The following is a 26,605-nucleotide window of genomic DNA, read 5'->3' on the forward strand; positions in this document are numbered from 1 at the left end:
AACCCGTGATGGTCCACAAGGCCGCCACAGATACAGTTCTGTATGCGCATGTATCATCAGCTTCTTGTAGGTCGGTATCTCGACTGCCCCACTCCAGACTGATGCCGCTTAAAGGATGATTGACTGCACAACACCGTCCTCCAACAGCCGTAAGGCCCTCCTCTTTTTTGATTAGGGTCCGCCAATAATAGGCATCACCTGCCTTCTGGGCTACCACCCGTATATGCTCTTCCCATCCACCATATTGGTGTAGCGTCACTCCCAGATATTTGAGGCATTTCTCTGATGTTAGCAGCACCTCTGCACATTGGAGTTCCATACCTTGTCTTTTCTGTTTACCCTTTAGAATGATGGCTTCAGTCTTCTCTGCTGCGAGTTCTAGTCCGTGATCTGTCATCCAGTCCTTCACAACGATGCCCGTATGTCTTACCCAAAATTTTAGATCCAGCTCGTCCCGCGCTACTGTCAGCACAACGAGATCATCCGCAGAAGCAAAGGGAGTTATACCTTCTCCGCTAAGATATTTCTTCCAAAGATCCCAAGGCCAAAATGACAAATGTCGATATGGATGCCAAGCCCAAGAAACCATCCAACCGGGAACAGCCAGGCGTTTGTCGGAACTGATTATAAAGAACGCCATGACTTAGTAGGAAAAGTTATTGTCGACCAAGAACTAGATGACACACTGGGACTTCTCCAAACCGACCATCTTCCTTATTATCAATACATCCCTGACAGAATGCTTGAAAATGACAAATACAGGCTATACTGGGACCGAACTGTGCTCACAGACCAGCCAGCGGCACATAATAGACCGGATCTCATACATTTATTAATGTGGCGATACCCAACACAAATAATTTGCTTGTTAAATACAACGAAAGATCGCCAAGTACAAAGATCTAGAAATACAAATTAGGAGACAATGGAGAATGGAAAGTACAGAGACAGTACCTATTATTCTGTTTACTACTGGTGTTATTCCCAAAAACCTCCTAGAGAACATAAGACAACTGGGTCTAAATGAACATCTGTATAAGGCCATGCAGAAAGCTGTATTCCTCGCGACGTCCAGATGTGTACGAAAATTTTTGGAGGAGATACTCCAGCATGATAAGTCACCTAGGGCTCGATAACACGGAAACAGTCCCACCAGATCTCAAACCTTTAGATGCCATAGGAATCTTAGATGAGTGAATTTTCCCCTTAGAGGGAGTGTGAGCCGTATGGCTAAATCTAAGAGACCTAAGAGACCTTAATGCATAAACCAATAGGTATATTATACCAATATTTTCTTAATAAATTTGGGTAATGAATCCGGAACAATTATTTCTTCTGGCTGTAAACCGATTTTGTCTGAAGTATTCTAAAATAGTTCCATGTATCCTTATCTATGCGTTTGGGGTCTATTACTTCCTTTATTCGTGTAAATTGCGTTGCCCTTTTTTAAACTAGAAATTATTATTTTATTTCAAAACATGGCAAACTAATTAATGCAACAAAAACCCTTTCAGTCTGACTTATATAGTTCAATGTAGAGCGTACGCAATTTATATGAAAACAAAATGTACATTTTTTTATTTAAACACAAACTGCCTATTTACTTCAAATATAAAACAGCTCGTTTATCGATTTGCAGTGTGACAAATGCCGGGGTATTAGGCCCAATCGGAATGAATGGCCTAGGGATCTCGAGTACGGCATCAGCAGCCCCAACTGCCATGTACCGACCGAATTTTACACAGGCTTTTCAAAGGACGGGGCCCTATCCTTTGTTTCCAGGATCAACACCTTTCGCTGCGTCTGGAGGGCTTCTAACAAACGGTAAATATTTCGTATAAATTTCAGTTCTGAACCAAAATTATTTCAGATACATTTTTGTGCAAATGTAAAAATGTAAAATTTATATATTTACATAAAAAACTGTAAACGACACAACATAATTACCTGAACGTATTTTTACCTTGTCAAATATTTCAATATGTATACAACTATTTGTAGATGAAAGGAGAATATATTTCGTAGGAAAAAATTATTGGTCTGCAATTAGTCGTGATGAATTAATTTTATTTTTTTTATAATTGTTGTGGTATCTGTTTCATCTGCTGTATTTCTTTTATAGAATATTACTGTAGTCTGTAGCATATAATTAAGCATGAGCAAACCTGTTAAGAAAGTTTAATAACAAAATATATCAGTTTTTTAATAAAACGAACCACTATATCGTAATCTGCTTTAAAGTTTAATTATGAACTATAGAATCAAAAACATTTACACCTTTCCTTATTATTTACCAAAAAATACATGTTCTTCCACTTCCCAAAAACCAACATAAAAAAAGGAAAACAAATACCGCACAAAAACACTGGTTATCAACAGGTATTATAATAGAAATAGGTTAAAGGACTTGTTTATTGACTACTGTCAACAATCCATAAAACATGTTTTAGATAAACACGTCGATTGATTTGTTTTTTTTAACAGGTCTATTTGTTTACGCTTTTTTACTATAATAAAAAAAATGGTGCAAAAACTTGAAAGTACATAAACTGGATCCTCACTTCTTAATTTATTATACTGATGACAGGTTCATAAATTTAAATTTATGATTTTCTAGATACTATCCAGTAAAATTAAGAAATAAATAATTAGAAAGAAGTAATCATGAAAATGTTTGTGTTATAAGTGTAATTATTTTAAGATCACTTATCGAAATTATGTTTCTTCGTGTTAATATTTATTGAAATATTGCACAAACTAGTTTTTCTGATACCTTTCGTGAATTACTGCTAGATTTTTTTTGTGCACATCGCCTAATTTTACTGGACTATAAAAGTGGCAATATTTGTTCAGTGGGTAATAAAAATTGAGATGATAATAAAATATTATGTAAATTAGACTGCTATATTTGCTAAAATCAGAATAGATTTTATTTTTTGATCAACTTCCGTGCGGATTTTAAAAGAAATACACTTCTCCAAGAAATTAACGCACCACTTCAATAAATCAATTTTATTTGTAAACATGCAAAGAATAAAAAATAAAACTTCACCAGATTTATTCTACATTTTATTAGTAATTATAACAATTTGTCTAATCATCAGAAAATGTTGAAGTACAGGAGAAAAAAAAAACGGAAAATTCTAAAATAATAATGATAGAAAAGTAAAATATGAAAAAAGTCTTAATAACGAGTGTTTCCACCTCTACTTTATATAACAGCCCCACATCGTTGGCCCATACTTTCAATAAATTGCCGTATTTCATTTTGGTCTAGTTCTCTCCAAATCTGGATCAGCCTCTCTCCCACTTCCTGTAAGTTGTTTGGTTGGATCGGTGTCGCTCTTAATCGCCTACCAAGGATATCCCAGAGGTTTTCAACCGGATTTAAATCCGGCCTATGGGCTGACCATTCCATAGTGTTAACTTCTACCTCTTCTAGATAATTTCTGACGATCTGTGCAGCGTGAGCTCTGATATTACCTTGCATTAGTAAGAAATTTTCACCGATATAAGGAGCGAATGGTACTACATGTTACTCCAAGATCTCCAATATATACCTTTCAGCTGTAACAGTTCCATTTTGTATGACCACTAGGTCCGTACGTGCGGTCAAAGAAATGCCACCCCACACCATAACGGATCCTCCACCAAAAAATGTGGTGTGTGAGAAGTTACACTGAGGATATCATTCGTTTGGTCGTCGCAACACACGAACACGTATGTCGTTATTTTACAAACAAAATCGGGATTCATCAGTAAATAGCACTCGTTCCCAGTCAGCCTCTAACCAATTAACGTGTTCTCTGGCAAAATGTAGTCTTCCCCTTCGATGCTCTGCAGTTAATGGAGGACCTCGGGCGGCAATCCTAGGTGTTAAGTTGTATTTCCTAAGTCGCTGGCGAACAGTTTCAGTACTAATTTGTATAGCATGCACGTCTCGAAGCTGAATTTGTAGACTTCGATGTGTTACAAAACGTTGTCAAAGAGCAGAAATTCTTAAAAATCCCGGTTTCGTCCTTGCCCTGGTCTGCGAGTATGATGCCTGTTTCGAGGAATCTTTCTAACACCCGTGAGACGGATGTGTGAGACACATTAAACCGATGACCAATTCTTCGGTAACTCCAACCTTCTTCAGACATTATTACTGCTTGGGCACATTCATCTCGGGTTAAATTACGTGATTGACGATCCATAATAAATACAATTAACAATAATCAACAATTAAACAGTAGCCGAATAAAATTCGTGAACACTTGGAAATTAGTATATTTATAGAATTAGTTCATTTTTTGCTTCTTTTTGTTTTGTTGCAAAAAAAACTATAGCGATAAAACACAGTCAATAAATATAGAGTATACCAATAGCATTATACAATAGGCTTGCAAAATATAACATTGCAATGGAAATTTTTATTAACGCTAATAAAATATATTAATATTTCAAAGTGGTGCGTTAATTTATTGGGGAAGTGTAATATATTAAACTTATAGATTTTTACAGGCTCCTTCTTTAACTTTAATACAGTTTCATTTCTGGCATCCTTCTAATGTTTACAATACAAACTTCATTGAAAGTTGGAAACAATCTCAGAGAATTAAATATTGTATTTATATGCGATTCAACCACAATAATTGATTGTAATTAAAGAAAGCGCCAATTCATAAACAACTAGGTACAGATTGAAGTAAGTTCTTGCTTTATAATAAACCTTTTTGAAAATGTTTTCCAACATGATTCATGATTTTGTGAAAATTATGTCAAAACAAAAAATGTAAAATGTCAAAATTGTTTAAAATACGAGGTGATTCAATGAAACGATACGATTTCAAACAAGTCGAGTTCTTTGCAATGCTGAACTATTTCGTTTTCTTGGATCTTGGTTAGAACTACTTTATATCTGCGTAAAGAATGGACATCATTTCCTTTTTTCAACCTTTGCCCTAGTGTCACTTCATGAAATCCCACAGCTTTTGCTATCTGACCATCGAATTAGAATCTATGGAGAGGGTATCACGTGACTAAAAACGACCTCACCTCGGCCATATTGTTAAGATTGTTTTGACACTTTTGACATATGTTTGTTTACGTTTGTTGTTTTTCGAATATTTTTAGTTTTATAATACTTTTATAGAAACAGTAGCAGAAGCAATGTTATTAAAAAATCTTCAGGAATAACCTTCTACAGGTTAGTATACAAATATGTAAACAAAGTAATGGCCCGTACCTCAGAGAATAAATTAATAGTATTTGACTGTATTAGTTTATCTTTATGTATAATATATCGTGTTTTTAGTGTTTACCGCGGGATAAATAAATCATAGTTTATTAAAAATGTATTGCACTTTTTTAGATTATGATTAATTCTTCTGAATAACTGGTCATATTTTTATAGTAGTTTTAATAGTATTGAGTCCGGCTATGATCCCACCGCCATATTGGTATCATCATTAGCCACGACTACCTACGCCGTTTTTAATACACACGTTAATATGCTCATAGCTTCTCCATAGATTCTAACTCGATGTGTCTGACGTATAGAAACGCCATTATTAATAAGTTCACGAGCTTCGCACCAAATAACTTCTGTCAAAGGTTTGCGCTCTGATTTTCTTTTGTAGTTTCTGGAAAACAGAAACCAAGATTTAGATGAATTGAATATTTAATTCCGAAATTAGTAGAAACAAAAATAATTTATGGTAATGGGGAAAAAATACGCATTCGTAGTTTTGCCGCATAACTCTCGCGTATTTTTGCCTCATTCGGCAACACTGTCAAGACCATCTGTTGAGATTTTAAGGACCTAATCTCAATCGAAATTTTGTTATGCCAATATTACAGTGTAATAGTAAAAAAAAATAATATTTACCTCATAGTTTGTAAACAACGCCTTGAATCAGCTTTAAAGTTAGAACAACACATATGGCACACTGTTGCCAAACGTTTGTAACTAAAATCGGTTAAAACAGGACATTTGCGGCAAATTTAAATGAGGTGCGTTCTTTACCGTGCGTGTTTTTACCTCCAACTACCCTAATAATTAAATTTACTATCAAATGAAATTTATTTATATTTTCATAATTTCATATAAATACAATTGGTAAACATTACATAATTTGGTATTTTGATTTTTGAAATGTTTCATAGTTTATTTTTAAATTTAATAATACAGAAACATAGTATGAAGCTTCGCGCTAGTCTACAGTACCGCCTACTATACCACTTTTTTGCCAGCAGCGTTGCCAAATCGTGCCGTTTTATTGAATTACCTGTTATAATCTATTTTTTTTAGACGGTAGTATATCATTGATAATGCACCATACAGTGTGTAAAAGCCAAATAGAATAAATTCATTATTTAGGTTACTGTACATGTTTATAAAAAATCCCGAAACACGTCAAATTTAAATTATAACTTGACATTCTTTAACGTGAAAATGCAACCCCTACCTTCAACCCCCTTAGAACGACAGGTAAAAACCCCCAATTTTTAAAATAGGAAGTATAGGCTTGTGATATATCGTTTGAAAGGCCTTTTCTCCATTCAAAAATGTTGTCGCTTTCAAGTTTATTAAGATTAATTAAGATAAAATAAATTAAAATCATGTGGTTACCGAAATTCGCTAAAATATACTTAAAACTTATTTCCCGTTTAGGTCTTGATAATGAGAAAGTGAACAAAAACCATAGCAATGTGGTTTTTAGATGGTAACCATTAAAAAACTTTAAAAAATTACCGTGGCAACGTTATTTTAACACGCATTAGTAAATTGTTTTATTTAAGTTGTCAGTATTTTAATTTAAGTAAAAAGTTCGTTCAATTCAATTCTGAAAAATGGTTAGATTAACGGAAATGCATAAAATAACAGTTTTACAAATGATTGGTTACGGAGATAACACCCGAACACAACAGGAAGTAACTCGCCTATTTCATGAGAAATTTCCTAATTTACCGCCTATATCCCAAGGAACAATAAGTAAAATAGAGAAGCAGTTTCGCGAGTTTGGTCATGTAAGGCAGATAAAAAAAGCAGCTGCCAATGCACTGAGTGATGAACTCAAATTAGATGTGTTGCTTGAGTTTCAGGAAAATCCACATACATCGAGTAGACCGGCATCCACTACATTCAATGCTAGCCATACATCGATAGTAAACATATTAAAAGAAAATAAATTGCATCCCTATAAGATGATACCTACTCAGGAGCTCATGGAAGACATGAGCTGGACATGTTGGATAACAATATTATCCAATTAGAAGACGTTATGTTTTATGATGAGTGTACTTCTTCACTTAACGGTCATGCTAATCGGCAAAATTGCCGCTACTGGGCCACGGAAAATCCTCACTGAATGAGAGAAGAACACACTCAATACCCTCAAAAGATTAATGTTTGGGCAGGGATTGTAGGAAACAATATCATTGGTCCCTTTTTCATTGAGTGCAACTTGAATGGCAACAATTATTTGGCACTACTTCAAAATGATGTCATTCCAACGTTGGCAAATTTATATCCTGATCCAGGAAACCCTCAAGTTCCACCGAATACGATATGGTTTCAGCAGGATGGAGCACCACCACATTACCAACTTAATGTCCGGCAGTACCTCGATACAATATTTCCCAATCGGTGGATAGGGAGGCGAGGATCGATTGAATGGCCAGCGCGATCACCTGATCTTACATTATTAGATTTCTTTTTATGGGGATATGTGAAGAGCCATGTGTACAAAACTAAACCTTCTGATTTAAATTATTTAAAAGAACGAATAACGCTTGCGATTAGGTCGATCACGCCTGTTATGTTAAATAATGTTAGAAGACAGTTTTATTTGAGATTAGGATGTTGCCAAGACGTTCGCGGTGAACATTTTGAACATCTACTTCATTAACATTCATAGTTTTTTTCGTGTTCTACATTTTATTACGTTTTGCATTATATTTTAGTTTTTGATTGTATTGTAGCGAATTTCGGTAACCACATGATTTTAATTTATTTTATCTTAATTAATCTTAATAAACTTGAAAGCGACAACATTTTTGAATGGAGAATGAAAAGACCTTTCAAACGATATATCACAAGCCTATACTTCCTATTTTAAAAATTGGGGGTTGTACCTGTCATTCTAAGGGGGTTGAAGGTAGGGGTTGCATTTTCACGTTAAAGAATGTCAAGTTATAATTTAAATTTGACGTGTTTCGGGATTTTTTATAAATATGTACAGTAACCTAAATAATGAATTTATTCCATTTGGCTTTTACACACTGTATAGTTCCTTTAGAAAGCATTTTTACTTATATCTATGTCAGGTCGAAATAAAATTGGTTCCAGAATTTGTAATTTTTTATGAAAATAATATGAACACTCTAGATAATAATATTTTTTCAGGTCCTGCCGATCTCAGTATGAAACAAAAACCGATACTGAACCACAAACTAAGCGCAGGAGAAATGACAGCAGTGCGACAGTTGATCACAGGATACCGTGAATCAGCAGCTTTCCTTCTTCGATCGGCAGACGAGTTGGAGCAGCTGTTAATTCAACAACAGTAGTATATGCCTCTAATAAATTTTTAGTTTCATATGTAAGATACGTAAAGTATTCATATAGAATCATACTTTCTGGAGAGTATCTTTCTACAGGTATTTGTAATTACACTGAAATTTAAAGTACCTCGTAAGTATATATGTCACATTAGTGATGAATTTATCTTTCAATATTATTCAGGTTTAGGTGAAGATTTTAACTAATCCAAAGCACATTTTTACCTGTTTGTACTACGTATTATATTGATAAAAAATGCTCTATGTGTACACATAATCTACCGTATATTTAATTGAATTGGCAAATCCATGGAACGGCAACGTTATAAATTTGGTACCAACTCACATTAATTTCACGTCTAAATATGACATAAATTTTATGCAATGACGTAACTGATGTTAAGTGTGTTTTCGTGCAGTAAAATATCACTATAATATATGAATCGGTGTAAACAAAAACGGTCTAAGTCATGAAAACCATTTTTGCCGAAAACTGGAAAAAACGGTATAACTCTATTTTAGTTATTTAAATAAAACCAAAAAATTTAGGAGTGTTTTTGACACTTCTAGATGTAATATTAGATATTCCTGAGTACATTTATAAAATGACACAAAAAACCTTCATTTTGTTTAAAAATATATATATTTAACCTAAAAAAATACAATTTTAAGTAAACATTTTAGATACAAATATTCAGTAATTTTTTGAATGCTTCAGAGTGCCATGTTTCTTCCTATTGAATATCATGTTCATCTTCTCCAGCGTTGAGATTATCAGTTGTTGGCCAATCCATTAATTTATAATAAGAATGTCTGACACTATCAGGTATATAGGGTACCAGCTTACCAAAATCTTGGAGCTTCAGTTTTTTAAGTGGTACTTTACCGGATAGATAACAAAGTATTGTGGGAAATTCAATTGATTGATTGCTGACTTGAGAAAGTTTATGGGTTTGTTCCGATAACCCGTCAATAAAAGAAATACAAACAATCACACCTTTAACTGTTCCATAAGTAAAGTGCATTAAGGAACTTATGACAAAAGATATCTTATCCTTAGCAGGAACACTTTTTCCTCTTGTTTAATCAGAAATGCACATCTTTTTATAGTAGGTTTGGTCACCAATGTTGAAAATCTAGTATATTTTCTGTGCCTGTATACTTATCTGTCCTAATACTCGAAGTAATGATAATTTTGGTTATTTGGTGTAAGTTGTATACCCTTTCATGTCTTTTTAGTTTTCTCTTCATGATTGAAAAATCCCTATCACAAGGAAGGTAGGAGTGTCCTCTGGTGGAATAATACTGCTTAATTCGATTGAACCGACCACTGTCGGTAAGGGCTAAAAACACTCTGTTTAATGTATGGTTCTTATTTTGACCTCCAATTTTTTTGATCTACGCTTGTGAATCATCAATTCAGCAGCAACGTTTCATCGCCAGCATTTTGCTGCATCACTAAGATGAGGAATTTTCAATTTTTAATTTAGTTCTTCACAAGTGCAGCATGAATCAATCTGGGGGCGATCAAATCGTAAATTGAAGTTGTTCTTGAAAAATCCTAAGAATAACTCATAGCTGCATTTTGATTCAGGGTATTTCTCTTTAAACATATTGTATAAAATTGTAACATTCAGTCTTGCGTCCAAATATTATATAGTCTTCTTTTAATGGATAACTTTCAATATGTTGTCTTATTAGTAACCTGGTATGACCACTGATTGCATTAGTGCCCATTTTCTCCCACGAAGATCCTTGGGAGTTTTAACCATTAATAATAATGAAAGAAGCCTTCTAATACGATTTATTTTAATGCCATATAGCGACTTAAATGCTTCTAAACATACCTTTTCTCTGGATGCACCCACAAGTATCTCGTATGTAAAATGTACATTATGAGCAGCCCTCGCTTCCGCACCTTTTTTTTTCTGGGTGTTTGAGTTTTTACATTGTTGCAGGTAATCAATGATTGTAAAAAAATATCCTGCTCATTCTTAATTTCTAGTGTGTTCGAATGAACGAATATCTCTTCAGCTTGATTGTGCAAGCGGTCTGTACACTTACATCTGAAATTAAAAAGTCTCGATGAAATAAACCTTAGTTTATTACTTACATAAAAAATATAATTGGTACAATGCCAACATAGGCTATATTAATTGAACATTATTTTAATACCAATGTAATATTTTATTATCGAGCTATACCGACTGCAAAACGTATCTTACCTGCAATCAGCGCCAACAGTGATAGCTGGTACAACTCTACCTTTGTAATCAATGTACTCTTCACCTTTGACTCAATTTTCTCACGATAAATATTTTCCACTTAGTTTCATGTTTTACTTTTCTTCCGTCGCTAGTAATGATTTGTTCTTCATCCATCGCAATTTTTACAAATGCAATAAAATGGTGCTAAAACAACTTTAACCTCACAAAAACAATCACAAGTGTGGTTATTTAATCAGGGATTCACAGAACACAATAATTTACGGAACAATACATAGATGTTGATAGTGTTGCCTACAAAAACATTCAAAGTCACTGACATAGAATCTTTTAGTTTACAATGATATATTTCAGCTCCCTATTTAACATGCATAGAAAGACCAGACTTAATGTTTTTGCACCAAAAGAGGCAATACTGTTCATAAAACAAATTTCCATCAAAATGTCAAAAATGAAAAAAACTACTTAAAATGTTTTTGTTTACACCGATTCGTATATTATATATACTATATATTTTGTCTGATGATTTTAAAATGAACTGTCGTGTAAATAGCGTAATCAATTCGGTTTGTTGAATTCGGGCTTGCATCCAGCCTGAAAAACAAATAACGACTTAAAATCGCACTAATGTGACATATTACATCTATATGAATAACTTCTATCGATAAATGCCATGATTAGTTACAGATTTCTAGACAATATTTTCGACAGAAACGTTATATTTGGTAAGTTAAACAAATTAAAAGAATCAATACTTTTATTAACACCAAAACACTAATTGGTGGTTCAAATTATGTTCTGTCGAAAAATATTTTTGTTGCGCTGTAACTATGTACATACTTAAATGTATTTCTTTTGTGATGTTACATCCTTGCTGCTAAGAGAGCGATTGGAGTCCAGTTGAAACGTAAATTTGCAATCAGAATAAAAATTGAATATATTCTTGTCATGAATCTAGTCACGTACAGGGAAAGTGTAATTTAAAAAAATTGTACAAATTAACGTAAAAAATATTATTTTATTAAGTGATTTAAAAAATTAGATTTATTATTATGGATAACGATAAATATTGGATAGAACGGTGTCATAATACGACCTCAACGTTTAGGTAATTAGCAAGACAAATACTCAGTATTTAAAAAAAATTCAGACTTTTTTGGTATATTCCCTAACTAGGATGATATTATTTGACTTTTTATCAACAGTTCCTTGAAGAAGAGATGCGTCTCATCACCAGAATTTGGCAAACACCAACCCTTTTAGTGCATTTTGACATCATAGTACAGTTTCATAATTTAAGGCACTAAGTTCTCATAAATTTGAATACGTTAAAACGACGGCATTGTTCTTCTTCTTATTGCGCCGTCGAAGGCTGGCGATCCAGATGGCAATTTTAGCTTTGGGAACTGCTGCACGAAAGATTTCTGTTAATGAGCCGTCAAACCATCTCCTCAGGTCTTTCAGTTACGAGTTCTGACGTCTTCCAACTGATCTTTTGTCCTGAATTTTACCTTCCAATTCCAATATGACTTGTAGTAATTCATGAATAAAAACGGCATTGTGAATAATTCATCAATAAAAACGCCATTTTGCTAGGTTGTTATTAAAGATATTTTATCATCTTGTATTTCAATAATGCACATGTACTCAAATAGTCATATATTAATTGCATTAGTTTAGGTATCTTCTAAAATATATTTAACATTTACACTTGGATTTACAGTTTTAAACTGCCAATCAATTGTTAATTAGCCCTAGTTATAAGTACCTAACAACAAATTTATTAGTTTTTTTCAAAAAAAAATATTGGTGGACAAAACGCCATTTGATTGTCTTAAAGTTCGACTGACAACAACCAACTCTATACCAGTGGCGGCCCGTGAGGTAGTGCCATAGAGCCATGACACTGTCTTGCTAACTATGCAGAAACATATTTTTTTATCTTTAAAACATCTTAATGTCTGTTAATTATTTTGTGTGTATTTCTTTTTATCTTAATAAATTATATGAAATCTGGCAACTGCGTGCGCATTACAATTCTCACTGTGGACCGGATAATTTGCTGGTGCCAATATCATAGTGGCTCCTATGAAAAGAGAAATATTTTACGAGCATCCTATGTGAGTGACAGAGATAGAGCTATATTATATATTTAGTAATATGTTTAAAAACTATTTATGATAAAAATAGCTGGTTGTGTGGTTGCGAACAAACTAATAAACTGTTTTGTTTTGTATGCGTTTTATTTGGAAGTGACGAGACTTGGTCAAAGAATTGATCATCACCGATGATCTTGTTCATATATGGGAGAAAATGAAATCCCATGAAAAATCTAAAGTGCACTTGAATAATGTTTTTAGCTTTTCAATGCTTGATAAACCCAATTAAATTCAGTTTATCGTGATAATATAATAGTCTCCCGTTTTATACCGCTGTCGCGGCTTTGGGAGTATAGCAGGGTAGTCTGCTATATCTAGGGCCTACGGTATACAAGGAAGGTAACATGGCCAGTGCTACGCTTCAACCGTCTATTATTACCCCTGGTTTTACCCAAGGTACTCATTTTTATTCAGGCTGAGTCGACCTGGGGCCTATAGACATTTTTAAAATGTCTAGATGTTCTTGCCGGCGGTGGGATTCGAACCCCGGACCACCGGCTTGCGAGGCAAGCATCCTACCGCTTGCGCTACACAGGCCCTTATCGTGATACTCTAATTAAACAAAATGAACAGGTGGATAAGAATCGATATGTCTTGAATCAAAGCATAAATTGTATAAGGTTTTATGGAGCTTTTGAGTTAGCTCTTAGAGGTCACGACGAAACCACAAATTCAGAAAACAGAGGCATGTTTAAGGAGCTGGTCAATTTTAGCGCCGAATTGGACAATGACTTAAAGGTTCATATTAAAAGTTCCAAATCTTTTAAAGGTACCTCAAAAACAACCCAAAATGACCTCCTTGAGTGCATGTTGGATGTTTACCACGAGGAAATTAAGAAAGAAATTGAAAATTCTCCTTATGTTGCAGTGATTGCCCATGAAACGACAGACGTGCTGGTGAATTTCAAATAGTTATAGTTTTCTGATATTTGTGTTAAGGACGATCAGTTGAAAGATTTTGGAGATTTTATGTGCTGGACGCACATGATGCTAAGTCCATCGCTGAATGTATTTTAAATGTTTTACATTCATTATTAAAACATACTCCAACAAATTAATTGTTCAAAGTTATGATGGCGCATCTGTTATGAGTGGTGCCTATGAGACATATCCTCTTGCAAATTAGGTTCATTGCTATGCACACCAATTGAATTTAATTATGATAAGTGCATGTTCTATCAATAAATACGGAATTTTCAATCACGGGTTGTTCATACTGTTCATGAAAATAGAAAAGACCTCATTGCAGTTATGGACATTATACAAAGTACTTCACGTGATTTGTGATCCATTAATCAAGCAAATGGTTATACATTAAAGCTCCAGGATACACATTTTGTATTTTGGATATTTATTATAATAAAATAATGTCTCAAGTTGAAATTATTTTTCATCAATTGCAAAAAGTATGCACTGATTTAGCTGAATTTTGAAGCAGCTATTGGAGGTATAAGGGAGCAAATGGACGTCATTATTGATAACATTCAAGAAGAAATAAATACGTCACAGAGACAAACGGATAATGATAATGATGAACCAATAAAAAAAAGGCGCGACTTAAAGAGGACAGGCTCAGCAGAAAACGAGAAGCCTTAGAGATATGCGATGCAGTTTTGTTACAAATAAAAACAAGGTTTATCTTCTCCGGTCATTTAGTTGCTTCTAATTTATTTATGTCGGAGAAGTTTTCTTCTTATCAGCATCAGTTCCCCGAATCATTTCTAAATGAAACATGCAGCAATTAAGTACTACCTCTGGGGCTGTTCCGTTGTGAGTTTTATTAAATGATGCACATGAATGTACATTTTAAGAAACTGATCGTCTTCCTATTGGGGAACCGTCTCTTGCCGTCTTTACTACTCTCTTTGTTGTCATTCGGCTTATATGATCGTTCCATTCTACTCTTCTATTTTTTACCCAGTTCTTGATGTTCTCCACCTTGCATCTACGTCGTATATCTGTACTTCTACCTTTGCCCCATAGTGTCTTGCCATCAATTTTTCTAAGTGTCTTTATCTCTGCTGTTTCTAACATCCTTTTTGTTCTCTCTGTATCAGATCAAGTTTCTGCCGCGCATGTCATTATTTGTCTGATGACTGTTTTGTAAATTGTGCCTTTCATTTCTTTCCCGATATTTTTATTTCTCCATATTGTTCCATTCAGGCAGCTTGCGGCTCTGTTTGCTCGATTCACTTAATCTTCCACTTCAGTTTTGAGTTTTCCGTAGCTAGACAATGTGATTCCTAGATATTTAAACTCCATTACTTGTACTCCAAGTCACTCCATCGGAAACTTTAAGTCATATTAAACCGTTTTGATAAATTTTGGTCAATTTCTTGGCATCCCAGAAATAGTAGATACATATTTTACGCACCTATTTTTTTTTAATTTCTATTTTATACCTTTATGACAATATCATGAACCCGTCACTAAAAATTTAGGCAGTTGCTCGAATTCTGGCACTACCTTCTTAAAGTGATACGAGCCGCCACTGCTCTATACAGCTGAATTACAATATTTTTGTCGGGGATGTTAACTTCGTCCATGGCTTCATACAATTTACTTCCTAGCTGTCTATCATAAGCTAATTTAAGATCAATAAAGATGTAGAAGGTATTGACATTAAATTCATTGATTTTTTTCTGGTAAAATATCAAAGAAACGGACACCTAGTGAAATAAAAATGACAATTATAAATAAATACTCCTCAAAAAACGGAACGACTTATTTAATCATTTCTATTGGTTACAAATATGATTTGAAATAAAAATTGGGACAAAATTGTGTAATTAAGTATTAAAGTCAACTGGACTTCTATCAAGGCTCCTTCTTTTTAATTTTAATCGTTTCATGCTGTACATGTGTATATATATTTCCTATAAAATGTATGTATTCAGCTGCTAGTTAAACCTCGTATGATAAATTGCTAAAAAATGTACAAATCATGTTTTTTAAATATGTAAAATATTTATTTATCAAAAATATGAAAAATTACTACTTTATTACAGGGGATATTTTATTATATTTGATATGATGTTAAGAATTTATTATAATTCAGTGTACCAAAGAAGAAATATTGTAAATATTCTAAAATGCGCCGACATTTTTGTAAAAATGTTTTATCGCTGCTAAAGTATTTGTTAATGTAGACAAATTGTAATGAGAATTGAAAATGAGTAAAGCCAAAATTGGTATAATTGAAAAAAAAAATCAAAATTTTTATTTAACGAGTAGGTAAGTCATTTTCGTAAATCTAGTCAAGAGGTTGATTTTACTTTTAATCAGCTTTTAGTATTTATTTATTGAATATCTGGTTGGGGATTTGTAGTAGACCATTCCACATTACGACCTGATGAAAGATCTTTTATGTACTTTTGTGGCTCATTATTGCTCAGCTTTAGCTCTTCATCGAAGTAAGGATGCTTTGTTTTTCTTCCTTGTTTAATGTAATTGTTTCTGGTCTATTTTTAATTAAGAGGGTTAATTAAACCAGGGCGTCCCCTAATATCCGACGTTGAGCCGCTATTGGCTACCTGTTGGTCATCACGATAATATAGCACGGCTTACGAAGGGGTATGACAGGCAAAGTAAATAGATAAGAAAACTGTTGTAAACGCTGTAAACTAAATACAGTCTAAAATTATAATTGCTTTAAAAGTAGTAGGCAGTCTAATAAGCGCATATTATGTTATAATAGTAGTAGATTCACTGAAAACGGGAGTGACTTGACGAAGCCTAAAGATTACGCTGCGTTTTTACCCTGCGCCAAGCCTTTGGCTCGGGCTTTTCTACCACTAAATGATGAGGATTTTTCTGTGGTTTCTATCCATTTATACGACATATCCGTTTATACGATATAATTAAGGCAAGCTTCTACATCGGTAAGCGTTTCTTCATCATCCACCAAGGTATATAATTTACTTGATTTTCTTTCTCCGTCTCTATTTTCAGTGAGGTTTCTCTACGTCCTTCCTTGTCAGTGGGCCTCCACTAGGTACCTCGTGGCCTACCTCGCCTTCTGGCTTCTTAAGGATTGCAGCTCTTATTTTAATATTAACATCGGTTTTCTAAGAGTGTGGCTAAGCCACCTGCACTGTCTTTCCCCTATCTGCATTTTAACACTTGTTTGCCCTATCTCCCCCTACAATTTATCGTTTGAAATAATCTCAGGACACCAAATATTCAAGATTTGTCTGGACTACGATTGATAAACACCTAGAGCTGTGATGTTATTTCTCTGTCTACTTTCCAGGTTCCACAAGCGTACAAGACAACAGACTTAACGTTGGTGTTGAAGATGCGAGGCTTGGTATTTCTGGAGATGTATCTATTCCTCCAGATAGGGTAAAGTTAAACAAATGCAATATTTGCCTTTCTAATGCGACTTTATCATCTTTTCCATTTCTAGATATACAAGAGGAGTCGTCTGCTTTGACCGTCTTATCTCCAACATTTGCTACATTCAATCATCTCCTTGGTCTTAGAAGTATAACTTCCAATACCTGAAGCTTGCCACTTTAATGCATTTAATTTAAATTTCACATCCGTAAACCAGACGCCATCCACGAGGTCGAAGTTCTTCAGACGAGTGGGTGAATCTCACTGTATTTTCCTTCTTCGGTTCTTTGTAACCTTCCTTATAACAGCGTCCAACACTAACAAGAAAAAGTAGGTGAACATTCATCGTGATCGCATTTGACCTGATGTAAGACTTGACATTTTAATCCTTTATACATGTCCCGTATAAAAATAAACTTTCTTAAAATCTATAAATAGAAAATATGGTATATACTGGGCAAGTTTCTACAAGCTAGCATTTGTTCTTGATTCTGGCAATAACTTTAAACACAACATCTAATTGACATGACATACATCAGTCCCAGTGTTAATGTACACTAATGCTGTGTTTGGCAGCATCAAGGACACGTTTTTAGAGACCTACATTTCACCTCGTTCATTCACCTCGATCCATTCTATCTCCTTGTCCGTTACACTAGACAAGTGAAGTTGTTCTTTGTGCAGTTTACTTCAAATAATAAAGTATCGACAAACATCGACAGTAGCTGTAAAACTCAATTTGTTCAAAATGTCCCAATCGCAACAAAACGCGACAATCTTATCGCATTTCTTTTTGTTTCATTATCTCAAGTCAATGTTACGCATCGCCAATAGAAAAAGTGGTATAAACAGCGTCGAAAAACTATTTTAAAGGACTGGAAAACTGTTGTATACGTTTCAAAGGACGAACAAGGGTCAAAATCGTCTAAAAACACATCAACAGTGTCGATTTTGCCGTTTTTAGTCGCTTTTATATATCTGCATATTTAGTATCCCCTTCTCTTTTCAACGACAACTGACACTTTAAGTTGTTTGGGCTGTGTATTTTGATTGCTTTGACTAAGTCATGTCTATCGCAGATGTTGTGAAATCGCTTTGGAACCGTTTAAGGACGTTTTATGTTAAAACCTTCGATATTTTTATGATTATCTGTATGCTCTGTTAATTGAAGGACTAATAATGGCAAGTCTAATAGCAAGATTAACTAACGAGTAACTGATGAATCTTGTAGGCACCAATAAGGAGCATAATGACATACTACCATCTAATTTAATGGTACATTCAAATCGTTGATAATTTATTCTCAATTATTTTTTTTTCTGTGCAATTTATTTATATTTCTCGTACAAATTAGTAAAGAAAAAAAGTATTTAATCAAAAATAGCAATATTTTTGATTAAATTGGAAATCTTGCAATAAAATCGAAACAAAAGTGCAATGAAATAAAATGTGCTTATCTCATTTTCAGTTCTTTAAAAACTATTTTGAGTTTCTAAATTGATGTGATGAGGATTGTACAGGGTGTTTTGAAATGTGTTTAGGTTAAGTTCAGCACCGTAGTACATGGGCTTATTCAAAAACATAATGGTTATTCCTCTTTCATTTATCTTACCCACCAGTGAAAACCTCAATAAATTTCGGAATAACGGTTTATAGAAAATAATTCGTAATAATCCGTATTGTTTGTAAAATTGTAGTCACATACGGGTTTCGCTTGAATGACTACAAATTCAACTTATATGTATATTAGTATCAACTTTTCAAGTCTTCTTCACCACTGCAAACATTAAAACAATAAAAAACACTGCAAAATTTCCACTGCTAACCAATGACAGTTTGCCCCACCAATTTTTCTATCTTCATCCACACCATTCTTTGTTGACTCCCTCTGTGCTGTGACGTAAGAAATAGTCTGGGCGTCACCATCATTATCATTTGCATTACCTATCTAAAAGACATAAATGACATTAGCTCTAAAAGTCTGCAGTCTATTCACACTAAGACACATTTCCCTGTAATTTTTGCTGATCAGCTTGTGATTTACTAAACACAGTTTCAGTTTATTTTCCACTATAGTGAGTTTCTGGTCGTGGTTAACGCAATAGGGATAGGTTATTTCCTTGTTTCTCTTTTTTTTTATACTTGAGCAACCGTAGGTTGAATAAAAGAAAATGCACATCATAGTGAGCAGAATAATTACCGAAAATGACAATAAAATAAAAACACTTTAAGCAAAGTTACAATACTGAACGTAAGTTCATAATTTTGAATAGCCTTGAATGCATGACAGGCATACCATCCTACGTCACTTCTCGGGTGGTGGGGCTGCCAAATATTGATTGTGTTACACCACTGATTTTATTGCTATTTATTTTATATTATCAAGATATATTTGTTTATCATCTCAGAACCGAAAACTATTTATTATGTTTCTAGCATAAGAATAATTTACTGATTTTTTTTTATTGGAAGCAGATATTTTTACTAAAATCAATATCAAAATAAACCGGCATTCTTAAATTTTTTGGGTTCCTTTATATTGTGCTTGACAGCGTTTTCATATGCAAATATTATTCACATATGAGTGAAAACTGTTAATATAAAAAATGTATTAGTGATATTTTCCAGAAACTGTTCATATTCATAAATAGATATTGCTTTAAAATACATCAAGATTTTGTGTTAAATCGATTATTAATTATTGGTATTGACTGATTTGAATAAATTCCAGTTTTTACATACATTATTAAGTATAAAGTTAATTGAATATTATTTTTTAACCGTTTTCTTATTCTTCTCAATCCATTATGCAATTTCAAGCAGTTTATTGGAGGTATTTATCTTCTATCATTCACTTACTGTCTTCTCATAATCATTAGTTTTATTTTTTCATACATTTTTCTTTTCAGTCCTTTCTTCTTTTTCTTAGCTTCATTTTCAGTTCCCATTAGTCTGGTTAACCTTTCAGTTATGACTCTTATGTTCTGTATCAGCTAAATTGCTTCTCCACCACCCTCAAATTTTTGTCGACCGAAAGAAGGCTATTGCCTATAATCTCGTGGCCAATTAAGTCATAAGTCAACCATCAATTTAAAAAAAAAACATAACCAACTAAGAACTTGTTGGTTGTACATGTAAAAATGTAATTTTTATTACAATTAATTGTGGCTTAACTCCATATCAACATAATATTTTTTAATTTGACATGTCACTTGAAAACAGTTGCAGAACCTTTGTTAATTGCTTCTATTTAATTTTTTCTATTACATCTTTATTTTCTATTGCTCTTTTGGTTCATTCACTCCATATTCTGTCCCGTTAGGGTTTTCTTTCTGTATTATTTGTTTTTTTCGCCATATCGTTGATTTTGGCCCATGTGTCCTCTAGATTGTCCGGTTTTGGCTTCCATACGTTACGAATATAATGGTAATTTAGCTGTGAATTTTTCATTCGATGCTTTTATTGGTATTTTTTTATTTCCCAGTATAAATTTGTCCAGAAAAGGACCCTTTCTTCCGAAGACATCTGTGCCTTACGTAATTCTTGTGTTACATTAATCCAATTGCTTATTGGATATTATGCTTTCATCTACTGCATTTTCATTTCGCTTCATAGCGTCCTACGTCATATTTTGATTCCTAGTCTCCACTGGTCTCTATCTTCCCATAGGTCTTCTTCCAGATTCCTCCCCAGCATCTATTTGTCGATACCCTCTCGCCAATTTCGCCTAGGTCTTCCTCTCGTTCGCCTTTCATGGTTTTTCCATTTTAGAATTCGCTTCGGCAGTAGGTCTTCAGCCATTCTCTGTACATATCCAAACCGCATTGATTGTTTTGTTTTAACATCGTCTGTTAATAATTTATGTTGGGTACTCATGATTTGCCTTATGCGATCGTTTGTTACTCTTTCTCGCCTTGGCGTTCCAGCTGAACATTGCCAGAAATACATTTCGGTCAAGTTAAACATTTTCTCTGTTATATTCTTTATTTTAAAAATAACTTTGATATACAGGGTGAGTCATAACTATTGGGACATAGACTAAGGACAGGTTATTTGGACCAAAATATGGCTATTGGGCCAAATATGCCTTAATAAAATGTTGCTGAGAAAAAAGATACAGGGTGTTAAAGTTAATTTTTGTTTTTTTTGCTAATAGTTTCCCTGTATATTTATAAATTGCTATCAAAATTGGCACAGAGGCATAATCTTAGACAAGAAATAGTATTTGATTTACAATTTTACGTTTTGTCATAGAGGGCGCCACGTGGATCATTCCTAATGATCAAATTGAGTCTAAACTTTTTCTAATTTTCAACCGTTTTCGATAAAAACGCAGTCGAACTGCTTAGAGTCTTAAAAAAGGATTTCAAATATTATTTCATTTATGAAAAGTATGCTTTGGACTGTCAGATAATTGTTGTTGGTAAATGTCATTTGTTCAGAGTAAATTATTTTTGATGTGACAGTGTAGTGTAATGTTGCATTTTTTAAAAGTAATCATTACTTTTTTTGATTGAAATGCCTCGTCACAATCATTTTACTAATGAAGAAATGCGAGATATGATTTGCGTATACGCACAAGAAAATTTTTGCGGTCGCTCGGAAGCCAGAAGGTCTGGAATGTTATACGCAAACAGAAGGCAACCAAATCACAAAACTTTTGCAAGATTATATCGTAGTTTAGGTGAAACTGGGTCATTTCACACTAAAAATCGGGGTGGTCGACCGAAACAAATCACACCTAATCAAGAAGATGAACTTTTGGTTCGAGTAGATGAAAATCCTGAAATAAGTTCACGACATCTATCAGCAGCAACAGGAGTAAGTCAGTCGTCTATTGTTAGAATTCTAAAAAAAGAGAACCTCCATCCTTATCACTTCACTCCTGTTCAAAATTTACTTCCAACAGATCTTCCACGACGGTTACAGTTTTGCCAACGTATTCTGAATAAACATCGCAATGACAGACACTTTATTAAGAATATTGTGTTCACCGACGAAGCAACTTTTACCAGACGAGGGGTTTTTAATTGGCATTAAGGGCATTATGGGAAATTGTCATTATTGGGAAGAAGAAAACACGCATGCTATTAAAGCTAGACATTTTCAGCATGAGTTTAAATTGAATATTTGGTGTGGCATTATAGGCAACCAACTACTAGGGCCTTATGTTCTTCCTCCGAATTTAAATGGATATTCTTATTTATTCTTTTTGGAAAATACTCTTAGTGATATTTTAGATGATCTGTCACTGGATGTAAGAAGAAAAATGTGGTTTATGCAGGATGAAGCGCCACCTCATTTTTCATTAGCTGTTAGAAATCATCTTAATGACGTATTTCCTCAACGATGGATTGGCAGAGGCAGTGATTTTCAATGGCCACCAAGAAGTCCTGAGTACAACCCGCTAGATTTTTATTTTTGGGGACATATGAAGTCCATAGTTTATGCCAATGAAATTAATACACGAGACGAACTTTGGAGATACATTCAAAATGCAGCTAATCTTATAAGGGGACAGAATAATATTTTTTTTTAACGTCCGAAAATCCTTTATAAAAAGAATTAGAAAAAGGCATAGAAATCGGAGGAGACCATGTAGAACATTTAGTTTGAGTTTTTGTGAGTTCTTTTAAGTTAAAGTGTGTTTAGTTTTGATTTATCGTCAAAACGGAAACCTTACGTTAGTTGTAACTTTGTTTATTAGTTTGGTATTTGATAGTGGAATTGTAAATAAAATACTATTTCTTGTCTAAGATTATGCCTCTAAGCCAATTTTGATAGCAATTTATAAATATACAGGGAAACTATTAGCAAAAAACGAAAAACAAAAATTACCTTTAACACCCTGTATCTTTTTTCTCAGCAACATTTTATTAAGGCATATTTGGCCCAATAGCCATATTTTGGTCCAAATAATCTGTCCTTAGTCTATGTCCCAATAGTTATGACTCACCCTGTATTTCTAGTGTGTTGGGTACATCTAAAAGTTTTTTTTTGTTGTAACTAGTACTTTTGATATTTTCTTCTCCTTTGCTATTGAAATTCTGGCTCCTTTGTTTTGCACCCACCAAAACTCGCGATCTGTTGCTGATATATTGTCTCGAATATCCATTATATTATAATATAGAGGAGTTTCTGGCTTTTATAAGGGTGTGATCTTTCATGGTGTGATCCATCAAATGCAAATGATCCATTTTTTGTCGTTTGATTCTAATTTTAGCTTCATTCATCTTGTGTACGAAGTTTGATTGAAATCAGTTGTACGATTTCTAAGTTACTTTCATATCTATAAGTGCATTAAATTCTCCGATTTTGATCTTAATATAGTGTCCGGGACATACTTCTTCTTCTTCTCGTAGCACTACAACTCGGGGTGGGTTTTGGCTGACTGCACAACTTGCTTCCATCTTGAACGGTCGTCCATAATAGTTGGGTCAGTGAGCAGTCCCATTGTTCTTAGATCTGACCATATATTGTCCCTCCATCACATTCGTGGACGTCCTAAGGGTCTTCTTCCTGTGGGGGCTTCCTCCCATATTAATTTGGCAAAGAGGTTATTAGGGAGTGTATGGACATGGCAAGCCCATCTAAGACGTTGGGATTTAATCTCTTGGACTATACCGGGACATACGTTCTTTGTCTTTTGTTGGAGCGCATAAATTTGTGAAGCTAATATTAAAAAAAGAACAATTTGCCTCTTATTCTAAGTAGCTGATTCGTGTGCTGATCGGTTTAAAGTATTTAATGAGGTATTTTGCTTTTTTGTTAACAATTCTATTATGGTCCCAAACTTACCTTTCGTTTTATGGTAGCTGTAATAAATGTATTCATTTTCTTTTTTGAAAAATCCTCTGGCCAGTACATCTCACCTGCTGCATGGCAGTATTGTATGTTTTATATTGGATTAATACATCAAGTAATTGAAAAAATACTGTATAACTTGTACACACTTCTAAAATATAGGTCAAACTGGCAAAAGCTGCATGTTCTCAAAAAACTTGATAGTGTGTAAAATTTTTATTAATTTTCAGAATTTCCTTCTTATAGAAGGTTATAAATTCCTCATGAAAGAGTAGTTGTCAGCACAAAACTCAATTGTTTTTTTTTATTATATAAATGTGAAATAGCATACACCGTAATTGTTTTACGGATCACAGCACAAAACTCAATTTTTTTTTTTATTATATAAATGTGAAATAGCATACACCGTAATTGTTTTACGGATCAAATTAAATTGATCAGTCATAACAATAATTAATAAATCGACCACAGTGTACAGTCTACCTAATATATAATAAAAATATTGTTTCGGGATAGCACTCTGTACATTTTAAATTTGAATTACCTACCTATAAAATTATAATTGTAATGTTAAGCTAAACCAAATTTTTCCAATTGCAATTTTGTGATTGATAAATGTTTAGATATGGACCAGTTTTGCAAACATATTTCCTGTCGAACATTTTGACTTGGTTTGCACGTGTCTATTGCATTCAATTCTCTACCCAACAATAATCTTCGTTCCCTTTAAATGTTTTGAATTGTCGAATCGTACTTTGATCTGAATTCACTGCCAGAATGATGTAATAATAAAATGTCCATAATTTATTCGTGTTTTATTACTCTTTCCCCGCTGCTATTGAAATAATTGGAATAACCTCAGGAATGAAGTTTGAGAATAAAGATACCTGGTGGTGGTCAAACGAAGTTCAAGAAAAACTAAAGATAAAAAATAGATATTTTTAAAATAAAAGATAAAATGAAATAAAAGATAAAACTATACTTCATCTAATTTACTCACCGTTGCACGTCATCCGCGTCATAGCCCGTGAGGTCACATGATACCAACACGAAATATTTAGGCGATAGGTGTGTTCTTTTTTAGAATCACTTTGCCGAGTACACTGGCATTACAGCCACTAGACATATTTTATTATATACGCGTAGAAATAATATTTAAAGATTTCTATTAATATTAACTTAAAGAAATACACAATATGTTTCATTTAATTTGTATAAATGCATTATTAAGCGTTTTTATGAAGAACATTTGTTCGGAACACACTGTAACTGTAATCGAACGAAGGTGATATTTTGGCATAAATTGGTAACACTTATTTGATAGTTGCGGTGTTGACTAATGTTAATAAATCATGAAAAAAGTGTTGTTTTGTTTAAGTATTCCATTTTACACCTTTATACGACGCATACAAGCAGCTCAAATTGTTTTTTACAAGATTATTTTTGAACTCTTGTTTTGTTTCTATTTATTTACATTAAATATGAATTTGTTTTGTTGTATAATCCACTTTTGCAATAATTATGTGACCTATTTGATTTAAAATGGATTCAGGATTTTTTTATACTTTGGCAACTATGTCAACTTCGATCTCTGTCAGTGATAATGACTTACAGTGCAACAGTAAGTAAATTAGCTTCTGTAAAATGTTTTGATCATATTCTCGCGGTTTCTACATTAAATTTGTCTCGCTGAAAACACTTGAAGACCCATACTTTACGCATTTGTTTGTCTCTAGGAAACACAAAAAACGACACTTAGAAAAAGTGTTACTTTTTTATTATAATTGTTTAAACAACCCACCACTCCACAATACATTATGGCAACCAAATAATTAGTCTTCTTTATAAAGTAGCTACAGGTAGTCGAGAGGAAGTTGCGTACGATAAATAAATGAGGTGATATTAACACAGTAAACTAAATGTTTTCACCACAAAATTTATATAACAATATAATATACATAAAGTCTACTACATCAATAAAAATATCTTTCACTACGTTTTGAAGCACACAGGATAGCAACAGATAGAGCATTTAACTTGGCATCATTAAAGTTGTCTCGGGCTTACGTCACAGGTGTGCGAGAGAGATGTAAGAACATGCGCGTTGACTTATCTTGTTAGTTATAGTATCATGATTAGCCATGAGTACCTTACGATTAGACCAGATTAGACTCTATGCATTGGGAAAACAGAGGACTGAAAAAGTAAATGCTACTTCAAAAAGGGAAGAACTAACTAAACATCGTAGTCAGTCATTCTTGAACTTTATATAAGAAATATAAATTGTTTTGTTAATGCATATACATTATTGTAATATATAATACAATTAATAAATATTAAAATTCAACAATCAATATTTTTTTGTTTCCCCTTTTCTTAAAATTTATTTACTAAAAAGTGTGACAATCTATCACGTGCCGCGGGATAGATTTTTTGTAATTTCTTTGGCACTAACCAATCGTTTTACTTGTTTAAAAGTTTTAAGTTAATAAAGGAAGTCCCAAACTTCATAATTTCATGATAAAAATCATAAAT

At 33.5% G+C, this 26,605-nt stretch overlaps 1 protein-coding gene across 2 annotated transcripts in view; it reads left to right on the plus strand.

The window, feature by feature from the left end:
• Positions 1-24,877, plus strand: part of LOC140441117 (nucleolar protein 4) — a 553,801-nt gene extending 528,924 nt beyond the window's left edge. For both annotated transcript variants that reach the window (XM_072531571.1, XM_072531572.1), the window contains 2 exons: positions 1,640-1,824; positions 8,390-24,877. In XM_072531571.1, the coding sequence (XP_072387672.1) occupies positions 1,640-1,824; positions 8,390-8,553 (349 nt within the window). In that variant the 3' untranslated portion in view covers positions 8,554-24,877. The remainder of the gene's footprint in view (positions 1-1,639; positions 1,825-8,389) is intronic.
• Positions 24,878-26,605: the final 1,728 nt, after the last annotated feature.

Source organism: Diabrotica undecimpunctata, chromosome 5 (genome assembly GCF_040954645.1).
Source record: "Diabrotica undecimpunctata isolate CICGRU chromosome 5, icDiaUnde3, whole genome shotgun sequence".
Classification (NCBI taxonomy): domain Eukaryota; kingdom Metazoa; phylum Arthropoda; class Insecta; order Coleoptera; family Chrysomelidae; genus Diabrotica; species Diabrotica undecimpunctata.